The sequence below is a fragment of the Pipistrellus hanaki genome (assembly GCF_964339955.1).
Source record: "Pipistrellus hanaki genome assembly, chromosome: 15".
Taxonomy (NCBI): domain Eukaryota; kingdom Metazoa; phylum Chordata; class Mammalia; order Chiroptera; family Vespertilionidae; genus Pipistrellus; species Pipistrellus hanaki.
In genome coordinates this window covers 46694101-46716177 of record NC_140517.1, presented here as the reverse complement: position 1 = coordinate 46716177, position 22077 = coordinate 46694101, and the positions used below count along the sequence as shown (strand labels likewise).

At 55.5% G+C, this 22077-nt stretch overlaps 1 protein-coding gene across 1 annotated transcript in view; it reads right to left on the bottom strand.

Moving 5' to 3' along the window:
• Positions 1 to 3528: 3528 nt before the first annotated feature.
• Positions 3529 to 22077, bottom strand: part of MYH14 (myosin heavy chain 14) — a 76342-nt gene continuing 57793 nt past the window's right edge. The window contains 14 exon segments of the mRNA XM_084905762.1: positions 3529 to 4256; positions 4595 to 4767; positions 7188 to 7296; positions 8041 to 8249; positions 10457 to 10580; positions 10670 to 10758; positions 12292 to 12420; positions 13351 to 13512; positions 14713 to 14925; positions 16879 to 17091; positions 17784 to 18032; positions 18705 to 18857; positions 18955 to 19059; positions 21362 to 21568. Coding sequence (XP_084761888.1) covers positions 4103 to 4256; positions 4595 to 4767; positions 7188 to 7296; positions 8041 to 8249; positions 10457 to 10580; positions 10670 to 10758; positions 12292 to 12420; positions 13351 to 13512; positions 14713 to 14925; positions 16879 to 17091; positions 17784 to 18032; positions 18705 to 18857; positions 18955 to 19059; positions 21362 to 21568 — 2289 coding nt within the window. The 3' untranslated portion in view covers positions 3529 to 4102.

Genomic DNA, 22077 nt, shown 5'->3' with positions numbered 1-22077 from the left:
GCACACACATCCCCCAGCCCCCCGCCAGGTTCCCGGGACATGAGCCCTGCACCCAGAATTCCCGACACTGGCCCTGGCCCCCCCGCATCCTCCAAACACCCCCCCCCCAAACTTAGTCCCTGCACACAGATGCCCCCCCCCCCCCCAGCCCAGCCCCACGGCCAGCCACTCCCTGGAGTGCATCCCGGTGCCTCCGCCCTCCAAGAGGCGCCCAGCCTGCAGCTTCTCTCCGCCTTTGGGATGCTCCAGACCCTTCCCGGTCTCAGACACTTCCTGGACACCCCGAATCCTCAGGCCTCAACCCCACCAGACACCCCCGAGTCTCTGCCACCAGACACCCACCTCAGGCTCCCCTGGCCCCTAGGATTTCCAAGGCGGGCCCGGACCTGCCTGCCCTTCCAGGGAACCTGATCTGCCCAGGGCACCCCCCCCAACATGCCTTCCCTTAAATGGCACCCTCTTCACGGACACCAGTGCTCCCCAGAGGGTGTGTTCGTGCCTCTGACCTGCTGAGGTCCAGGCAGTGCGAGGACGAGCACCCGGGAGCTCGTGTCTTTGCTGGGGTTCTGCCTTTTAGGGCGCTTCGCTCAGAGGCCAGTGAGTCCAGGTTGTGCTGCGCGGCCGGTTATTGAGGTCACGTGTCTCCATCTAGAGACGGCCGAACGGACGGACGGACACTGGGACATGGAGGCTTAGGCAACCACCCACCCACCTGGGCGGGGACCCCAGCCCGCGGTTCCATGTTCCCCGCCCCCCACGCCCGCGGGTAGGAAAATCTCTTCTCACATCCCATCCTGGCTCAAGGATGCGCTACCTCCCCCAAGCCTGGAGACCACCCGGGTCCCAGAATCCTTAGAGGAACCCCTCCCCTCCCGCTTTTGGAGCCGGGGGCCCACAGAATTAGCAGCCTTCCTCCTCCCTGTGCTCCCACAGCCTCAGGAACCCCACCCGAGGGGCGGGGGGTGGGGTGTCACTGAGCACGATTCTTGATGCAACGATTCCTATGCAAGGGGCACTTTGAGTCCCCCCATCCTTCCCCTCGGACCCTAAACCCTGGCGAATCTGGGGCGAGGGGAGGGGCAGGTTCTGCGGGGAGCGGGGCGGGGCAAAGGGCTAGGGGCCCCAGACACCAGGGTATGGGGGTGGGGACTGATTCTATTGCCAAAGGGTTTAACTTCTTTAAAAAAAAAAAAAAAAAGCCCTCCCCCCGCCCCCATTCCCCAGACCCTCACGGGAGACGGGGGGAAGGGGGCGAGGGTCTTTTCCAAAGGGTACAGACCTCTTCCCCCCGTCTCCCCCTGCCCCCACCTGCCACCCGTCCCCAGCTTTTTAGTTCAGCTTTTAAAAGTAACCACGATCATGATAAGCCTCCACAAAACGTGATTCTCATCCCCCCAAGTCAATAAACAACGTGGGATTCGGGGTGGGGCGGGGAGGGGAGCGAGCTAACGGGACGACTTCCGCTCCCGCTCACTTTCCCACGCCCCGCCCCTTTCCCACGCCCCGCCCCGCCGCCAGGGTGCCCGCAACTGCACGCATGCGCTGCATGACGCTCCCCACTCGCATGTGGCGCCCTCCGGCGCTCGGCACGCACGGGGGCGGGGCGGGGGGCGGGGCGGGGGGGCGAGGGACGGACGGCGGGGTCCTCCCGGGCTCGGCGGCTCCCCTCCCCGGCACACACAGCAATAAGTTTCTCTCCCTCCGACGTGGGCGGGGCGAGCCTGGCCTGTCCGGGCGGAGGGGGAGGGGGTGGCGGCCAGGGGGCGCTCTCAGGGATGGGGGCGGGGGTCCGGAGTCAGCCAGTCAGTCAGTGTGGGGAGGGGAGGTCTGCAAATCGTCCAACTCTGGTGCTAACGGCGGGTCTTCTCAAGCCCACCCCCAGGGCAGGGAGGGAGGGGTCGGCAGGCCCCTCCCCCAGGCCTCCCCACGCCCACCCTGGGTGCATGAACCGCCCGATGCAGAAGCTGCCGCATGCCACCCCCCCAAAAAAAGAAAAAGTGTCATGCCCCCCTTCCACTCACCCTTCTCATTCCCCACCGAAATTAAAGTTTCCTTTTCATTTAAAAGCCGCGTCCTGTCCGTGTGTTGGGGAGCCCCCTCCCCCGGGGAGGGCTGGGGAGCTTTTGGGGTCCACAGAGGGGTATTGGGTCTTCAAGACCAGGGGCTGGGTTAAAGTGGTAGCAGGCATGGGTGTGCATTCTGGGGGCTCGGGGTTCGGGGAAAGGCTTTATTTTATATATATATAAAAAAAATCAAAAAGTCAATAATATGCAACGTGAACACCGTTGAACACCGGCTCTCACTTGGTGATTTGGGGTGAGTGCCTGCCTACACCGCTAGCTGGGAGGTCTGAGGGCATCTGGATGATAGGAGCTCCTGAGAGTGACTGGTCCCCAGGAGAGGAGGGACCTGGGTCCCCAGGGTGTGCTCAGGGGCTCAGGGCAGCCTGCTCCCTATTGCTAACTACGAAGACAGTCTGCCTGGGTTCAACTTCGTGGCTGTGGGCCCTTGGGCAAGTCTCGACCTCTCTGGGCTTCTGCCACTCTAAAAGGCCAGGATGGACCGTGGCCGGTCTGGCTCAGTGGTTAGAGCAGTGGCCTGAGGACTGAAGGGTCCCAGGTTCCATTCCGTTCAAGGGCTGGGTTGTGGGCTTGATTCCCCAGTGGGGGGCATGCAAGAGGCAGCCAATCCATGAGTCTCTCATCATCGATGTTTCTGTCTCTCCCTCTTCCTTCCTCTCTGAGATCGGTAAAAATATGTTTAGCCCTAACCGGTTTGGCTCAGCGGATAGAGCTTCGGCCTGCGGACTGAAGGGTCCCAGGTTCGATTCCGGTCAAGGGCATGTACCTTGGTTGCGGGCACATCCCTAGTAGGAGGTATGCAGGAGGCAGCTGATGGATGTTTCTCTCTCATCGATGTTTCTAACTCTATCCTTCTCCCTTCCTTTCTGTAAAAATCAATAAAATATATTTTAAAATTGTTAATGTTTTTTTTTTAAAAAATAAAAGGCCAGGACAGCGTGATCTAGTCATTCAGCAAATAATACATTATGAAAGCCAACTGGGTGCCAGGCACTGTCCAAGGTGCTGGGAAGCAATGAGATCTTCGCCTCTAGATGTGCTGGGAATTGGGACAAACGTCTTGTGTTCAGCACAGCTAAATAGACGGCCACGGCCTCGGCCACGGCCTGGGCCTCCATTGTTTTGCAAAGACTAGGCGGCCAGCCAGAGGCCAGAGCACAGCAAGCACCCCACTGCCACTCCTGGTTTAGAGTGAGGGGCATCGCAGCTCTTGAGCCTCAGCCTCCTCCTCTGGCTAATGGACGCAGTGCTTTGAAGGGAGGCGGGGACGTGGGCGTGGGGTGATGCCCAGTACCAGGAGGTCCCCCAACACCGACCAGCTGTGAGCAGAATCAGCAGGCTGCCCACCTGCAGCCCCAGCAGGTGCAAGAAGCCAGGGCCCGCCTGGACCCACCAGAGAGATCCCCCTACCACAACCCCCCGCAGAAACACACACCACCCCGCGGGGTCTAGTTAGGGCTGGAGTTTATTTCCACCAGAGCCGGAGGCCGGAAAGTCAGGGTGACCCCTCCCGCCCCCATGGGGACTCTAACCAGACTGTGATCACACGAGAGCAACAGAAGGGAGGGCAGAGCATGGGAAGAGTGGGGTGAGACAGGCCCCCTGATCCTGCTCCTCTGCAGGAATCAAAGGCTGGGAGACAGGGGGCCGGGGGGCGGGGGGAGGGAGAAGAGGAGGCCATGGCAGGGAGGGGGACGGGGGGAGGCACGCTCCCTTCCTAATAAAGACCATCAGCATCTGAAGTAAGTATGGGAGCTGTATAGGTCCACAGCGTGCGAACGACACCCGAATTTCCACTCCAGCGAGAGAGCCCCAGTCCTCGCCTCCTGCTCCCCACCTGGGCTCTTTGGTGTTCTGCGTTTGTGGAGGTCTCAGGGGGCCCTCTGGGGTGGGGTGGATGAGTGGGTGGTGCCAGCAGGGGGCACCATTTCCAAAGTGCAAGAAGCCACAGGGTGGGTTCGTGGGACCTGCGCCCTCCAGGGCCAGGGAGGGAGGGGCTGGTGGCTCGGAGCGGGGAGGGGTCACTGGGGCTGCACTTCCTGGGGCCCGTCGGACTCCTGGGGCTGCGGGCCAGAGCCTGGCTCCGCCTCCTCGGCCTCCTCGTCTGAAGCCACGCCCTCCTCCAGCCGGAACACCTGGCGCACGGTGCGGGTGGTGAAGGTGAGGGGCGCGCGTCTGCGGGCGAAGGGAGAGACGGGCAGACGGGTTACGTGAAGGGTGTAGAGGAAAAGTGAGCAATAGGATGATAGGGAGAGAGACATAATACAATGAGAGGGGAGAGATGAGATGGGGAGGGCTGGAGAGAGATGGGTGGAGGGCAAGGGTGGGTGGGGAGAGAAACGGGGGAATACAGGGACAGAGAGGTGAGGACAGAGGGACTGAGAATGATGGGGACAGAAGACCAAAGAGAAAAGGAGGGCCAGAGAGCGGTGGGAGGGCCAGAAATGGGGGACGGAGAGGGGGGACAGGTGTTTATGGGGTGAGGGTGCGTGTGTGTGTGCGGGTGGCCATACCGGAGCCGGTTCCTCAGCGTGGTCACCTCGCGGTTCATGGACTCGGCGGACTCTGTGATGTCCTCCAGCTCCCTCTGCAGCCTCCGCCGGCCGGCCTGAGCCCGGGACGCCTCCTCCTCAGCCTCCTCCAGCTGCCGCTTCAGCTGCTTCACCCGAAGGTTCCCCTTCTCCAGCTTGGCGGGGGCAAGGAGGCCAGGTCATGTCTCTGGGTGTCGTCCTTGTCCTCAACCCTCGGTCTTCTCACTCTGTCTGTCCCACCAACCCATTCTCTGGAGCCACACTGGTGACCTTTCTGCTCCGAATCCACCAAGCTTATTTCCACACCCCAAGGCCTTTTCACCTGGCGTTCCCTCTGCCTGGCTCTTCCTCAAGCTTCAGGTATCAATTCAAATGACACCTCCTAAAAGAGGATTTTTCAATCCTCTGTGTCTCCCTTGTCCTTCATTCTTTTTTCTGCATAACCTTTGTCACAATCTATAATTATCTTTGCTTGTTTATTGGTTTCTTGTGTCTTTTTTTTTTTTTTCTATTCTGAAAATGTGAGTTCTGTGAGGGCAGGGACCTTCTCTGTCTCATTCACAGCCATATCTCCAATGCCCAGCACAATGCCCAGCATATAGTGGGTACTAAATGATTGTTTGTAGAATGAATGGTGAATACAGCTGAGCTTTTAAGGGCACAGTGGACCTCATGAACCTCCAGTGGTGCGCGAACCACCAGTTGGCAACCGCTGGTCCAAAGGTTTCCCTTAAACCAGCCGAGACTGGTTTGGCTCAATGGATAGAGCGTCGGCTTGGGGACTGAAGGGACCGGGTTCGATTCCGGTCAAGGGCATGTGCCTTGGTTGCGGGCATATCCCCAGTAGGGGGTGTGCAAGAGGCAGCTGATAGATGACTCTCTCTCATCAATGTTTCTAGCTTTCTATCTCTCTCCCTTCCTCTCTGTACAAAATCAATAAAATATATTAAAAAAAAAAAAAAGGTTTCCCTTAAACCAATAGTTGCCAATTTTTTTATTTATTTATTTATTTATTTATTTATTTTTAAAATATTTTTTTATTGATTTTTTTACAGAGAGAAAGAGAGAGGGATAGAGAATTAGAAACACCGATGAGAGAGAAACATCAACCAGCTGCCTCTTGCACACCCCCTACCAGGGATGTGCCCGCAACCAAGGTACATGCCCTTGACCGGAATCGAACCTGGGATCTTTCAGTCCCCAGACCGACACTCTACAGCTGAGCCAAACCGGTTTCGGCAATAGTTGCCAATCTTTCAGACCTCACGGACCACCAGTGGTCCACAGGCCATTGGTTGGCAACTGCCATATAGAGCCTGACACCTGGAATCTGATCCAGGCTCTGTCTTTACTGACTGTGACTTTGATGCAAATTATATATCCCCTTTAAAAGTTTGTTTCCTCACCTGGGAAATCAGACTAATGAGAGAACACAAGCATTTATTTTTTTAAAAAGTGGAATTTAAGTAGTGGTTATGAAGACCTGGGGGGGAGGGTAAGGGCTGAGAAGAGGAGGAAAGGGGAATATAGGAGATATCTGTAATACTATCAATAATTTAAAAAAATACATAAAAAATAAAGCAAGTGGCTCAGTGGTTGAGCGTCGGCTCATGAACCTCTTGGTCACTGGTTCGATTACCAGTCAGGGCACATGCCTTGGTTGTGGGCTGGATCCCCAGTGGAGGGAGTGCAGGAGATAGCTGATTGATGATTCTCTCTCATCAATGCTTCTAGCTCTCCCCCTCTCTCCTTTCCTCTCTCTAAAACCAATAAAAACATCTTTTTAAAAAAGAACTTAAAAAGAAAAAGCAGGTAGCACAGAGCTTAGGACTCAGTAACTGCTCAGTAATTAAGAGCACAGGCTCTGCAGCCATGTGCTGGGGATTTGAACCCTCACTCAACTCAAGCTCTTTCAAGCAAAATACTTCTGAGCAAGTTGTTTCACCTTCCTGTGCCTCTGTTTCCTCATATGAACACAAGGGGAAAATAACTATACCACCACAGTGTTCTGATAAGAAATAAGTGGACTCCTTGCTATGTGAGCTGTTCGATGCCCAGCTCATCGAAATAAATATTATGTGTTGCCAAAACTGGTTTGGCTCAGTGGATAGAGCGTTGGCCTGCAGACTGAAAGGTCCCAGGTTCAATTCCGGTCAAGGGCATGTACCTTGGTTGCAGGCACATCCCCAGTAGGGGGTGTGCAAGAGGCAGCTGATCGATGATTCTCTCTCATCGATGTTTCTAATTCTCTATCCCTCTCTCTTTCTCTCTGTAAAAAATCAATTAAAAAATATTTAAAAAATAAACAAATAAACAGTATGTGTTATTTTAGCCCTGGCCTAGCCTCTCCTTGGCTGTCTCAGCTCCCAGAATGCTCAGCCTTCCTAGGTTCAACATTTGTGGGTCGCAAAGTCCCTGACTCCAGCTCTGTGCGACGGCACCACGCCCCGGGTGGTGTCTGCGTTAGTTCCAGGCCGGCAGCACCTTCATGTGGCCTCCTGTGACGGGAACTCGCTGCTATTTCCCTGTTGGCGGTCCCCACCCCCACCGCTCCCGCGTGTGGTCAGCCGCTCACCTGGTCCCTGAGCTGGTCAGCCACTCTCCGCTCCTCCTCCACCTGCAGCACCACCTCTTTAAGCCGCTTCTCGGCTCTGCGCACCAGCTTGCCGGAGAGGATGCGCTCCCTGGAGACAGGCGTGAAGGCGACAGTCAGGAGAGAGCCCAGTTTCCAGTCTAGGGCCCAGCAAGCCTTCAACCCTTTCCCTCACTCTTGGAACCTTGAACCTGCCATGTGAGCAGTCCTGGGCCAGCCTAGTTGTCCCAGGTGAGACCTTCGACATAGGAGAGCCAGCCAAGATCAGCAAACCTAGCTAGCTACCCTCAGGTGAGCAAAAGTGCATGAGTGAGACCCCGTGGGCTCAGAACAGCTGACCCTATCAGCCCGTCCAAGGACTCATGAGCAAGAATAAATGGTGGTGGTTGTCATTGTTTAATGGGCAAAAGACTTAAACGGGCATTTATTTCACGAAAGAGGCTATCCAAAATGCCAGCAAGCAAACGAAAATGTGTTCCATCTTATTATGCATGTGGCAAATGCTAATTTTTAATTGGATTTCTTGGGGGTGACACTGGTTAATAAAAAATTATTTGGTTTCAGGGGAAATGGCTGTTGTTTTAAGCCACTAAGTTTGAGGATATTTGTTACGCAGCTCTAGCTACCTGCTACACTACTGCTGAAATCATACATGTATTGGAAGTACAGGTTCCTGCAGCTCAAAGCCTCTTAAATGATACAGGAAGTCGGCAACCATTAGCATTAGGATGCCTTGGAGAGGTTTCAAATCAGGTGTTTGTGATACAACTCCCTTTCATCTCACTGACCAGAATGTGGGGGTCGCCCCCCAGCCATACCCGCCGCTCCCGCCTACCTGTTTTCCTGCTCCAGCTGCTCCTCGGTCTGGGCCAGCTTGGACTCGAGGGCGGCGATGGTCATCTTCTGGCGGGCCCGGGCCCCCGCGTCTTCCTCGCCCAGGCGCTCCCGGAGCTCCTGGACCTGCCGCTCCAGCTGCTGCCGCCCGCTCTCCGCCTTGGCCGAGAAGCTGCGCTCGGCGGACAGCTCTGTGGTCAGCGATTCCACCTGGGGGGGGGGGGGGGGAGGGGCAGGCTGTCACGGCGGAGGCTCAGAGGAGAGGGGGTGGGAAGTCCAGGCTCCTCCCACAATGAGGTGGGTGAAGCTGACACACACTAAGGACTCAACACACGCAAACGTGTGTCTTTCCGGATCGACCTATCAGCCAACAGCATTGCCTTTTGGATAGATTGGTGCTATTTTAGAAAAAAAAAAAAATATTGCTTGATTTTAGAGAGAGAGGGAACGGGAGCGAGAGAAAACAGCAATTTGTATTTCCACTCATTTATGCATTCATTGGTTGCTTCTGGTATGTGCCCTGACCGGGCATCGAACCACAACCTTGGCGTAGCAGGGCGATGCTCTAACCCAGTGTTTCCCAAACTTCTCTCATGACGAGAACCACCTGGTGGAGTTGTTAAAATACGGATTCCTGAATCCCAACTAAGAAGTGCTAAACTAGAATTTTGGGGAACATATAGGTGAAATTGTATAATTAACTAGTGCTCTAAGCTTAAAGCACTAGTTAAATATACAATTTCACCTATATGTTTACATATTCAATTAAATATATACTAGTTAAATATATAATTTTACCTATATGTTCCCAAAAATTCTAGTTTAGCACTTCCTAGTTGGGATTCAGGAATCCGTATTTTAACAACTCCACCAGGTGATTCTCATCATGAGAGAAGTTTGAGAAACACTGACTGAACCAACCAAAACCAGGACAGGTTTTTGCTATTTTGATAAGCCCACAAGACTATCACAAACTTGCTTAAATGCTATAAATTCTACCTCTGACCGTGAATGAGCCTATTCCAAGAGTTATCACACTTTTTTTTTTTTCTTTTCTTTTTTTTTTTTTTTGCAACAGGATCATCTGGGAAACTTATGAAAAAAAAATAAATCTGAAAATATGTCCAGAGACTGTGACACAGCAGGTCTGAGTGGCCTCCATGGATGAGCTTTTTTTTTTCCTTTTTTTTTTAAAGGGGAAGTGGCTACTTAAAAAAAATGTTTTAATTAATTGATTGAGACAGGGAGAAAGGGAGAAACATCCATGATGAGAGAGAATCTCCATCATTGGGGGTCGAACCTGCCACCTGGGCACGTGCCCTGACCGGAATAGAGTCCGGGACCCTTCCGTCTGCATGGCCGACTCTCTATCCAGGAGCCAGACCAGCTAGGCCTAGACCACAATTTAGATAGTGGGGGTGCTCAATGCTGCTAGATTGATTATTGTTTCCAGGCCTTTTGGATGGACAGAGGATGGATCTACATAAAATAACTCATACAGGCCCGTGAACACATCCAAGTCCAATTCAGGATTACTGGTTCCTTTCTTTCTTTCTCTCTTTTCTTTTATTATTATTATTTTTTAAATTTTTTACAGAGAGGAAGAGAGAGTTAGAAACATCGATGAGAGAGAATCATCAATCAGCTGCCCCCTGCACACCCCCCACTGGGGACGTGCCCGCAACCAAGGCACATGCCCCCAACCGGAATCGGGACCCTTCAGTCCGCAGGCCAACGCTCTATCCACTGAGCCAAACCGGTTTTGGCCTGCCTGCCTTTCTTTCTTTCTTTTTTTTTTCTTTCTTTCTTTCTTTCTTTCTTTCTTTCTTTCTTTCTTTCTTTCTTTCTTTCTTTCTTTCTCTCTTTTCTCTCTCTCCTTTCTCTCATTCTCCCCTCCTTCCCTCCCTCCCTCCCTCCCTCTCTCCCTTCCTCCCTTCCTCTTAGGGTAAGGTGACCAGACATCCCGCTTTTGGCGATTTTTAACAATTTGTCCTGCGGCATTTTAAAACACCGCGGGATGCGGGACAAATTGTTAAAAATCGGGACTGTCCCGCCAAAAGTGGGACGTCTGGTCACCTTATCTTAGGGACACTGGTGATAGGGCAACCAATGGATGCATAAATAAATAAAGTAACAAGTCCATGGTTTCTTGTTCTCTCTCTCTCTCCTTGTGACTCCTGCAGAGACCAATTCCCACGACCTCTCCCCGGGACCCAGGATACTGGATTGCCGCACATGCCACCTGTAACGTGACAGTGTCATTCATCTCTGGGCTCAGCCCTTGGGAGGCCTCAGAAATACAAATGAATGAAAACATCACCACCTCCCTCCCCTGAGAACTCCTATTCACCCTGCAAAACCCAACCCGAGCGTTCCCTTTCGTATGCCTGTTGGAGGAGGCCTGAGGGCGTGCTCACCTGCAGCAGCAGCTTGCGGTAGCGGTTGCCCAGCAGCTCCGCGTTGCTCTGCTCCTCCTCCAGCTCCTCCTCCAGCTGCCCCAGGCGCCCCTCCAGCTGCCGCTTCTCGTCCAGGATGGCTGCCCTAGGAGAAGGCGAAGACAGGCCAGGCGGGTGAGAGGGCGGGACGGCCAGAGGGGGCTCCACGCCCCACGTTCCTGGGGGGCCACTCACTTGCTAAGGCTGCCATTGGCCACCTCGTCTGCCATCTCGTCCCGTTCCTGCTGGGCCTGCCGCCGGGCGCGGTCGGAAGCCGCCAGTTCCTGCGATGACGAGGGAGGGGTGGTCAGCGGAGGTGAGGGGGGACTCCACCTGGGCTCCAGCCTCGCTGCCTCTCACGCCTCAAGTCCCGTGGCCTTTTTTCATGGCGCATGAACGTGGGGGGCTTTGGTGTGAGCTGCAATCCACGCACAGAATTCTCCGGGGCTCCTGACCGCTGTCCACCTCTCGCTGTCTGTCCCCCGGCCCCTCACCCTCATCACCTCCTCACCGAGCTCAAGCGTCTCCGTTCAAACCTGACCCCCTCCCCGATTCCCCCAGTCACCGGGTCAGACCCCCCCCCCACACCCTCTGACCCCTTCCACCCACAGCCATGCCCCCCGTGCCCTTCCTCTCTGCCTGGCTCCTTCCTCCGTGTTCCCAGAGCCGGACTCAGGGCTCATCCCCTCTCCCCACCTCCCCGCCGCCAGCCCCTCTCACTCCTGTTCATTCGCCCGAAGGTAAGGTGACCAGACGTCCCGATTTTTGACAATTTGTCCCGCATCCCTCGGCGTTTTAAAAAAAAACAAACCGACTTTTGCCGAAACCGGTTTGGCTCAGTGGTAGAGTGTCGGTCTGCGGACTGAAAGGTCCCAGGTTCGATTCCGGTCAAGGGCATGTACCTTGGTTGCGGGCACATCCCCGGTAGGGGGTGTGCAAGAGGCAGCTGGTTGATGTTACTCTCTCAAAGACGTTTCTAGCTCTCTATCTCTCTCCCTTCCTCTCTGTAAAAAATCAATAAAATATATTTTTTTAAAAAAACCCCGACTTTTAAGAAAAAATCGGGGCTTTTTTAAAATGCCTCGGGACACGGGACAAATTGTTAAAAATCAGGAGAAAAATCAGGACTTTTTAAAAATATATATTTTATTGATTTTTTTACAGAGAGGAAGAGAGAAGGATAGAAAGTTAGAAACATCGATGAGAGAGAGTCATCGATCAGCTGCCTCTTGCACACCCCCTACTGGGGATATGCCCGCAACCAAGGTACATGCCCCTGACTGGAATCGAACCCAGGACCCTTCAGTCCGCAGGCAGACACTCTATTGGGACTTTTTTAATACGCCGTGGGACGCGGGACAAATTGTTAAAAAACGGGAGTGTCGCTGGGACCGGTTTGGCTCAATGGATAGAGCGTCGGCTTGGGGACTGAAGGGTCCCGGGTTCGATTCTGGTCAAGGGCATGTACCTTGGTTGCGGGCATATCCCCAGTAGGGGGTGTGCAAGAGGCAGCTGATCGATGACTCTCTCATCGATGTTTCTAAATCTCTATCTCTCTCCCTTCCTCTCTGTATAAAACCAATAAAATATATTTAAAAACAAAAACAAAAAAAAATCGGGACTGTCCCGCCAAAAGCGGGACGTCTGGTCACCTTACCCTAAAGACCCCAGACCAGGCCGCCACCCTCATGCTCAGAACCCTCCCCAGGGCTCCCCAACACCCCCAGGCCCAGTGCAGTTGGTACCACCCCCCTCTTCCCACCTTAGCCCACCCTCACCCCCACTTCCCACCCCAGACCCTGTCCATGCGGCCTCACCTCCTGCAGCCGCAGCACCTCGGCCTCCAGCCCTTTGAGGCGCTTGTCGCTCTCCCGGTTGACGGCAAAGATCTCATCCCGGGAGGTGCGTGTCTCCTCCACCTCCCGCCACAGCTCCTTCATCTGGGCCTGCGCAGGACAGAGGGCAGGTCTGTCACGGCCAGGGTGGTGAGTGGCGGGGCCGGGACTTGAACCCAGGCCATGCGGTGTTGGGGCTTACACTTCCAGCTGCTTTGCTACATGGTTATATGGCTTTGAGGGTTTCTCTTCAAGGATGCTTAAAACAGAGGGAAATTAAACACAGCCCGGCCGGTGTGGCTCAGTGTTGGGTTGACTGATGAACCAGGAGGTCACGGTTCAATTCCCAGTCAGGGCACATGCCCGGGGTGTAGGCTCAACCCCCAGTGGGAGGCGTGCAGGAGGCAGCCAATCGATGATTCTCTCTCATCCCTGATGTTTCTATCCCTCTCTCCATCTCCCTTCTTCTCTCAGAAATCAATAAAAAAATGTATTTTTAGATCTCTCAGATTAAAATTAGGCGGATTAAATTTTTTTTAAAGAATGAAATATAGACTTGGCTTTTTAGAGCAGTTTTAGGTTCAGGGCGATACTGGACAGAAGGCATGGAGGTTTTCCTCAGTCCTCTGCCCCAGGCCCCGCCCCCCCATCATCGACATCTACCCCAGGGAGGGACATTGCCACAACCGATGAACCCACCTTGATACATCATTATAAAAAAAAAAAAAAAAATTCCCCCTAAACAACCAAAATATGACTTTCCCAATGTTATTCCCATTTCAGAAATTAAATGGGTGAATTGGACTTAAAAATTAAGCATTTTAAATAAAGGCAATAAAAATCTGAAAAGAACCAAGTGAGCCTTCGGGGTATGGATGTTTGTAAGGCCGGTGGGGGTGGGTAAGCTGGATGCTGCTGGTGGGGTGAGGGAGGGGTCCAAGCTGGTCTCGCAGGAGCGGAGGTGGAGCCATCCGTCCCGGGCTTTGGCCCCGCCCCCGTCAGTTCAGGCCCCGCCCCGTCGGTCTCGGCCCCGCCCCTCACCTGCATCCGGCGCAGCTGCTTCACCGCCTCCTCCTTGCCCTGCCCCGCGGCCGAGGTCTGCGCCTTCAGCTCCTCCAGCTCCGCCTCCAGCTTCTTGCGCGCGGCCACCGCCAGGGCGCGCTGCTTGCGCTCCTCATCCCGCTCCACCTCTGCATCCCGCAGCTGGGGGTGGGGGTGGGGGCGCGAGGGAGGGGCTCAGGGCGCGGGAGGCCCAGGCTCCCTCGACATGCCAGTGACATAGACGGTCACCCCCTAGCTCCTGCCCAGGCCTGCAGCCCTCTTCCTCCTGCCCCTGCCTCTCCCACCCAAGTCCTCCCCTCTGCGCCCATCCCCTCCTCCCGCCACGTCCTGCAGGGCTCCAGAGGGTGTCTCTGCACTCAGGTTGACCCTGCCCCTTCCCCTCATGGGCTCCCCACTGCCCTGGGAGCCCAGTGCCTTGGATCGGGGGAGATAAAAAATACCCAGAGAGCCCGGCAGTTGAGCATGATCCAGGAACCAAGCCGCTGGTTTGATTCCCAGTCAATCTGAATCCCCAGTAGGGGCGTGCAGGAGGCAGCTGATCTGTGATTCTCTCTCATCATGGATGTTTCTATCTCTTCTCCTTCTCCTTTCCCCTCTGAAACCGATATAAATATATATATATATTTAATAAAAAAATACTCAGAGACCCCCAGCCTGGGTCCCAGTCTCCATTTCTCCCAGCTCCAGTTTCCCCCCATCCAGTCTGCTGCCCACGTGGCCCCGAGGGGTCTTTCTGACACTCAGCGCTGCCCCGCCCCCATGCTCAGTGCCCAGCACTTAGTACAGGCCCCGGGCCTGGGGGCTGCCACAGACCACAGGACTGAAGAGCGATGAATGAATGGCGTGGGATGAATGGGTGGGACCCAGGAGGAAGCAGGTGGAAGAGGAAGTGAAGGAGGGAGTGAGGGTGTGGGTGAAGGGGTGTGGATGAGTGGGAGGGGAGGGGGGTGCTGCGGGCTAGGGCTGTGGTGGGCAGTGAGTTGGGGAAGAGGCGGCTGGTGGGCTAGCAGATGGGACTTGGGTAGAAACACTAGACTGCAGGGGTCCTCAAACTTTTTAAAGTGGGGGCCAGATCACGGTCCCTCAGAGAGCTGGAGGGCCGGACTATATGAACTACTAATTCCTACTGTAACACCTCGGCTGCATTCACTGCCCAAAAAACCTGGCGGGCCGGATCAGACTCCTCTGCGGGCCGCATGTGGCCCGTGAGCCGTAGTTTGAAGACCCCTGCACTAGAGGGGCGGGTGGGTAGGGGGGAGAGTGGGACTTCGGGCCTCTCGCCCCCTGTCAGCCCCGAGGCACAGCCAGCCGGCTGGCACCGGCCGCTCCCGCTGCGGGCACCTGCTTGGCCAGCTGCCGCCGCCTCTCCTCGCCGGCCTCGTCCCGGCCCTGCAGGTCGCGCTCGTGCTGGGCCTTGAGAGCCTGCACGGTCACTTCCAGGCGCAGCTTGGCGTCCTCGGCGGCCGTCAGCTCGTCCTCCAGCTCCGTCACCTGCGTCCGCAGGTCGCTGGCCGCCTGCTCCGCCGCCCGGCGGGCTCTCTCCAGCTCGTGGACCTGGTGGGGAGGGAGCGTGGGCACGGGGCCCCGGGGTCACTGAGGAGGGGGCGGGCCGGGACCTTGGGGGAGTGAGGGGACCCCAAACCCACGTGCCCGTCCTAGTTCCTTCATTCATCCACTCCTCCAGCTTCTCCTGGGTACCGACCTCCGAGGTCTCATTCTGAGCCATTCTAAACCATTTTAGGGCTCCAACCGGTTTGGTTCGGTGGATAGAGTGTCGGTCTGAGGACCCAAGGGTCCCAGGTTCGATTCCGGTCAAGGGCATGTACCTTGGTTGCGGGCACATACCCAGTAGGGGGTGTGTGCAGGAGGCAGCTGATCGATGTTTCTCTCTCATCGCTGTTTCTAAATCTCTATCCCTCTTCCTTCCTCTCTGTGAAAAATCAATAAAATATATTTTTTAAAAATGTTTTAGGAAGAGCCTAAGTATGATCATTCTATTATCTGAAAGCTCTCGAGAGTCCAATTCAAGTGTCTGTTAGGTCAGCTGCCTCTCCCTCACGGCGGGTTATTTTCTCGGGGGGTTATTTTCTCACGGGATTGTGAGTTCATTTCACTGGGGCTTCATCTTCGGGAATCTTGTGTGGAAATGGGGTGAAGGAGCGTAACTTCAGTCTCCCCAGGACATCTCAGCTTTTGGGGAGGTGGGGGGGGGGGCTCTCAGACCTTTCCGGGAAGCGTAAATTATTAAAAAAACAAACAAACAAATGCACTGTGAAGCAGATCTGGGCTTGTGGATTCTTAGAGACCCACCCTCTCCCGCCCCATCTCTCTCTGTCACCTCCTCAGAGAAGTGTCCCTTGACCTGTCAGGTCTCCCTGTTACCCACTCTCCTGGCGCTGAGCCCCTCTCCAACTCACCCCTCATCACGTGGTCATCAAACACGTGCTTCACTGTCCTTTTGCGACACCCACCTCCCCCGCTGCACTGTGGTTCTGCGGGCAGGGGCTCTGTCTGGAGTGACCACCGCTCAGTGGCCCCTGGACACGTGTCAGTGACCGTGTCTGCGTTTAGCCCTCCGACGGGGGCACTGGTCTCCCCTCCTGTTTGGCACCCGCCCCTCAACCTGGTTTGCATGAGGGAACCACACGTTGTCACATCCACGGACTCACTGCACTGCACTCGGCATTTCCCCAAGTTGGAAAAGGAGTTGGATTTCGGCTCCGGTCACTGGGGGTGCCGGCCAGGGGTACATTTTGGGTTTGGGGGGTTCGCTCCAGGCCTGGCTAAAAGCTCCATGGTCTGGACGCGGAAGCTCAGGGCTCAACTAAACACACAGTCAGGGCCTCTGTCATCAGCCGGGGGACTCTGTCCCCGGCCCGGCCCGGCCTGGCTGGCGCCGCACACATGTATTTCTTGGGTGAAGGAAGGAGGAAGTGGACCTTTCGGAGGCTGGGGCACTGGCTGGTGGGGAAGGCCTGTGTGGGCTTCGTGGTGACGAGGTGGGGTCTCCTCACACTGTGTGTGTGTGTGTGTGTGCACACACTGTGTGTGTGTGTGTGTGTGTGTGTGCACATACTCATGTCTAGGGAGTGATTCAGAGCCTGTGTGTGTTATAGTAAAACCTCTTCATGTTTTCTGTCTCAGAGTATTCACACACACACACACACACACACACACACACACGTGTGTAATGAGCGATTTTCATGCTCTGTGTGTACCTGTAAACATCTGTGCTTAACGGAAGACTCTCCTCACATGCCATGGACACACACACGAACAGGTATGTTTTGTGTGCAGGTCTCACATTTTGTGAGTGAACATGCATCTATATGTATGTGAGCACATGGTTTTGGTTTGCAGCTCTGCTCCTGTTGCCTGCATGTATGAACACATGTCACGTATGAACACATGACGCGGATGACCGGGTCTCTTCATGTTCTGCATGTGACAGCTCACGCGTGCATGCAGTTGTCCCACGGGTGTCCCATGGAGAGGGCCCCCACTCACGCTCTTGCCCACGTCGTCCTTGCTGCTCAGCAGCGCCTCCAGCTCCGCCCGGAGGGCCCGGTTCTGCCGCTCCAGCTCCTCCCGCGCCTCCTGCTCCTCCTCCAGCGCCCGCGTCAGCGACAGGGTCCGGGCCTCCCGCTCCCGGCCCTCGGCCTCCACCCGCTCGCGCTCCTCCACCGCCCGCAGCACCGCTGCCTTCTCCTCTGCCAGGAGCTTGGGGTGGAGGGAGACAGGGCGGGGAACAGATTAGCTGAAAGGAGTATACGAGGGGGTGGGGAGTAGCGAGCAGCCAGGGACAGATAGGGACACAGCCTGAAAGGGACTGAGCCGAGATTCCAAACTCCAGGTTGGCTCATCTTAATTAAGGTGACCAGATGTCCCGATTTTTTTTTTAAAACAATTTGGGACTTTTTTAAAATCCCGTGGGACGTGGGACAAATTGTTAAAAATCGGGACTGTCCCGCCAAAAGCGGGACGTCTGATCGCCTTAATCTTAATGCTCTGGGGTTGGGTGATCTTTGTTTCATCTTCAGATTGCCTGATGCTCAACATCGTCCCCGTTTCCCAGATGGGCACACTGAGGCTGGAACGGGGAAGCGGCTTGCCCGAGGCCCGCGGAGAGCCAGCAGGAGCAGGGAGAGGTGTAGTTCCGTTCCCTCCTCACCAGCACCCCTGGTGCCCCTTCAGCAGAAGGTGCCGCCAATGGGTGTCCCGGGACAAGGAACATCCGCCAGGTTGGACGGGGTCTTATTTTTACAGACTCAGAGCGAAGAGGCATCTTGCCTTAGGGTTCTCCCCTCCTCCATGCCCCTCCCCACCTGCCCAAGTTCACATGTTCCTCACGGCCCACAGTGACCGTGGGAGGCAGGATCAGGAACGGGGTCCAAGGCGCCGAGGGGGCCCACCTGGTCGAACTTGCGCTGCTTCTTCTCCAGCGTGCTCACGAGCTGCCGCTGCTGCTCCAGGTCCATGGTGGCGTCGTCCAGCTCCTGCTGCAGCCGCCGGCGGCCCCTCTCCAGCCGCTCCGCCGCCTCCGTCTTCTCCGCCAGGCGCTGCATCAGGGCCTCGGCCTCGCGGGCCGCCCGGCGCCGAGCCTCCTCCCCGGCCTCCAGCGCCCCTGCCTCCTCCTCCTGGCGCCGCCGCCACTCTGAGAGCTGGGGGGAGAGGGTGGTGGCAGTCACGGCTGTGACCGAGGTGTGAGCTGGCGGCGTCCCATTTCCCAGATGAGGAGACTGAGGCCTGGAGAGGGAACTGGCTCACTGCACTGGAGGAGGGATGAGGCTGGGAGGTCTACGACCCCCAGCTTTCCCAGGAGATTAAAATGATTCCTTCTGCCGGGACCGGTGTGGCTCAGTGGATAGAGCGTCGGCCTGCGGACTGAAAGGTCCCGGGTTCGATTCCGGGCAAGCTCATGTACCTTGGTTGCGGGCACATCCCCAGTAGGGGGTGTGCAAGAGGCAGCTGATCGATGATTCTCTCTCATCGATGTTTCTAACTCTCTATCTCTCTCTTCTTCTCTGTGAAAAATCAATAAAATATATTTTAAAAAATAAATAAATAAATAAATAAATAAATACGTAAAATTATTCCTTCTGGGACCCAGATGGTGAATCAGACCCCGGCCCTGCCCTGGGGAACCCCCAGTCTGATGGAGAGAACTGAGTGTTGTATCCAGGGTGACGGAGGCTAAGGTTTGGGAGCCAGGGGACCCCCCACCCGGAAGTCTGGGCTCTGACCGCTCAGATAATGGGGTCGTCTGAGCCAGGGAACCAGGGGGAGCAAGTTGGGGACTCAGTGTCCCCCGGTCTCCCCCCAGGACGTCTCACCTGGACCTGGGCCGCCTGCAGCTCCCGGCCGGCCCGCTCCCTGGCGGCCGCCTCCTCCTCCAGCTGCTCCCGCAGGCCGGCCGCGTCAGCCTCCAAGGCTCGCACCCGGGACCCCAAGGCCAGCTTTGCCCTGGTCTCCTCCTGCAGCAGCTCCTGTGGATGGAGGGGAGCATGGAGATCAGGTGTGGGCAGAGGGGCGGGAGGGGCTGGGTCCAGGGGCGGGGGCGGGGGGGGAGCAGGGACAGGTTACCTGAGCGTCATGCAGCTGGGCCTCCGTGCTGCTCAGCTCCTTGCTCAGCCGGATGGCTCTGGACTCGGCCTCACTCAGGGCCCCGGACACATTCTCGAGTTCAGCCTGTGGAAAAGGAGCACCTTCCAATGTCGGCTTCCACCCAGCCGACCCAGCGGCTCCTCCACCTCCACACCCTACCACACGGCTGGTGGGAATGTGAATGGCACAGCCGCTGCGGAAAATGGTTACACACAGAGTTTCCATATTGCCTAGCAATTCCGCTCCTAGTTGTTGGACCCAAGAGAAATGAAAACATATGTCCATGCCGAAACCGGTTTGGCTCAATGGATAGAGCGTCGGCTTGGGGACTGAAGGGACCCGGGTTCGATTCCGGTCAAGGGCATATACCTTGGTTGCGGGCATATCCCCAGTAGGGGGTGTGCAAGAGGCAGCTGATTGATGACTCTCTCTCATCGATGTTTCTAACTCTCTAACTCTCTCTCTCTCTCCCTTCCTCTCTGTACAAAATCAATAAAATATATTAAAAAAAAAAAAAAGAAAAAAAAAAGAAGAAAACATATGTCCAAGCAAAAGCATGTATGGGCACGTTCATAGCAGCATTAGTCACCACATCACAACAGAGAAGGACAGCAGACGGCTCAGATGTCCATCAGCTGGTGAGCGGATAAACAGAACGTGCCCAGGACCTGCACCTTTCGGCTCCCTGGAGTCACACATCAACCCCCAGAGGCAGATGCCGCTGTTACTGCCGGTTCACATAAGGAAAGCTGAGGCACAGAGCGGTCAGGAAAGGAGCCTGCGAGCTCACAGCTACAGCTGGTGGAACGGAGATCTGAGCCCAGGCAGAATGGCTCTGCAGCTGTGCTGTCCGAGACGGCAGCCAGATGTGGCCATTTAAAGGAAAATGACACAAAAGGCAAAGACCCAGTTCCTTGCTTGCACTTGGCCACATGTCAAGTGCTCGCTAGCCAAGCGGATTGCACAGATACGGAACATTCCCACCACTAGAGAAACTTCTGGAAAGCGCTGCCCAGACTTCCGCTATCAGCCAGCAAACTGTCCTCTTGGACTTGGACTTGGACTTGGTGCCACTGTTACACTTGCAATGTGCCAAGTGCTTAGCACAGTGGTGGCTGCATAGCATGGTTCCATTTGGGATAGACCCTCGTGGTCCCACTGTGACAGGCTGTTAACTAGACCCATGACTGTCGGCTGGAAACTACATTTCCCAGCCTTCTTTGCAGTGAGCGGTGGTCATGTGATTATGGTATGACCAATGAAATGCAAGCAAGCGATGGATGCAAATTCTGTCCCTTCCTAAGCTGGAGCACAGGCTCACATCCCAGATTCCACTCTTGAAGATGAGGTCAACGCCCTGGGAAACAGAGAGCAGTGGGTCCCGCCAGCCTCAAATGCTTACCTTGAGCCCGTTTCTGGAGAGGGAAAGTCATGTATTTTACTCAAGCTGATGCTTTCTGGGGTCTCTTTGTTATAGAAGCCTAACCTTTACTCCAATGAATACACACTTTTCATCTGAAAATTAAGAAGTGGAACAGTGGGGTGTTTTCCCCTGGGGGCGAAGGGGTGGTTGGGGAATTAAGGTCAGTCTTCCCTCTGTTCTTTTTCTGTTTGTGTCCTCAGTCATGAACAGGTATTTGTCATTTAGTTACAAAGCCCAGAACCCACGGCTGGCCTCTCAGTCACAGACTGATTCTGTCCCCACATGGCTCCAGACCCCGGATCATTTAAGGCCCAAAGAGAAGAGAGGAGGCTGGGGGTGTGGCAGGGGTCAGAGCTACAGGGGTCAGGCAGGCCTGGGTTTGAGTTCTAGCTCTGAATGACTTTAGACAATCAACCTCACCTCCCTGGGCTTCAGTTTCCTCATTCTACATTCCTTAAAGAATCTAGGCAATGATGCTGTGCAAGGAATGTGGTTTTAAGGGTGAACTCCTATGCACCCTTCAAAACCCTGTCCAAAAGGCCCCTTCTCAGGGAAGTCTTCCTGAATTCCCTCCCATAGATGTGCCTTAGGGGCCTTCACTTATCATGCAACGCTATTCCATTAAAGCTCGCTTTGTCCTGGATCGGGTCTGTTCTGTGCCCAAATCTGCCTCCCCACCCCCAAGACTGGAAGTTCCTGGGGGCAACGCCTGGGTGTGACTCATCTCTAACCCCAGGTTGGCCAGGGCTGGTGCTCCATAACCAGGTGCTGAAATCTCTGTGTAGATGGAGAATTCTCACCACCTTTGGGGAGCCTCTGACAGTGGGAACAGTATGAGCACGGCCACCCACGAGGCGTCAGGAGGAGGCCGTGAAACACACAGGACGCTTGGACCAAACGGAAGCCCCGAGAGAGGAGGCCTCACTCCCGGCCACGGAGCAGAGCCCCCGCCGCCCGGCTCACCTGGGCTCGCTGCAGCTTCTCGGCGGCCTCTGTGCGGGCCCGCTCCCCGTCGCCCGCGCGGCCCTGCACCTCCTGCAGCTGGGCCTCCAGGCGGCGCCGCCGCTGCTCGCCCTCCTGGCGGGAGGCCTGCAGGCTACTCAGCTCCGCCCGCAGCTCAGACACCTCGGTCTCCAGAGCCAGCCGGGCCTTGTCCCAGACACCTTTGCCCTGGCGGGGGAGAGAGACAAGCAAAGGGTTACGGTTCCCCCACCAGCCAGGCCGGGCACATTCCTGCCTCAGGGCCTTTGCACTGGCTCTTCTGGAACTCACTCCCCCCCTGATGCCAGGATGGCTCAACTCTCACCTCCCTCAGCTTTAAAAAAAAAAAATTAAAAAAATATATATATATGTAATATATTTTTATTGATCTCAGAGAGGAAGGGAGAGGGGGAGAGAGAGAGAAGCATCAATGATGAGCTCAGCTGGTGTGGCTCAGTGGTTGAGCATCAACCTATGAACAAGAAGGTCCCAAGTTCAATTCCCGGTCAAGGGCACGTGCCCAGGTTTCGGGCTCAATCCCCAGGGTGGGACTTTCAGGAGTCAGCTGATCCATGGTTCTCTCTCATCACTGATGTTTCTATCTCTCCCCTTCTACCTTCCTCTCTTAAATCAATAAAAATGTATTTTTTAAAAAAAAGAAAATGAGCCGAAACCGGTTTGGCTCAGTGGTAGAGCGT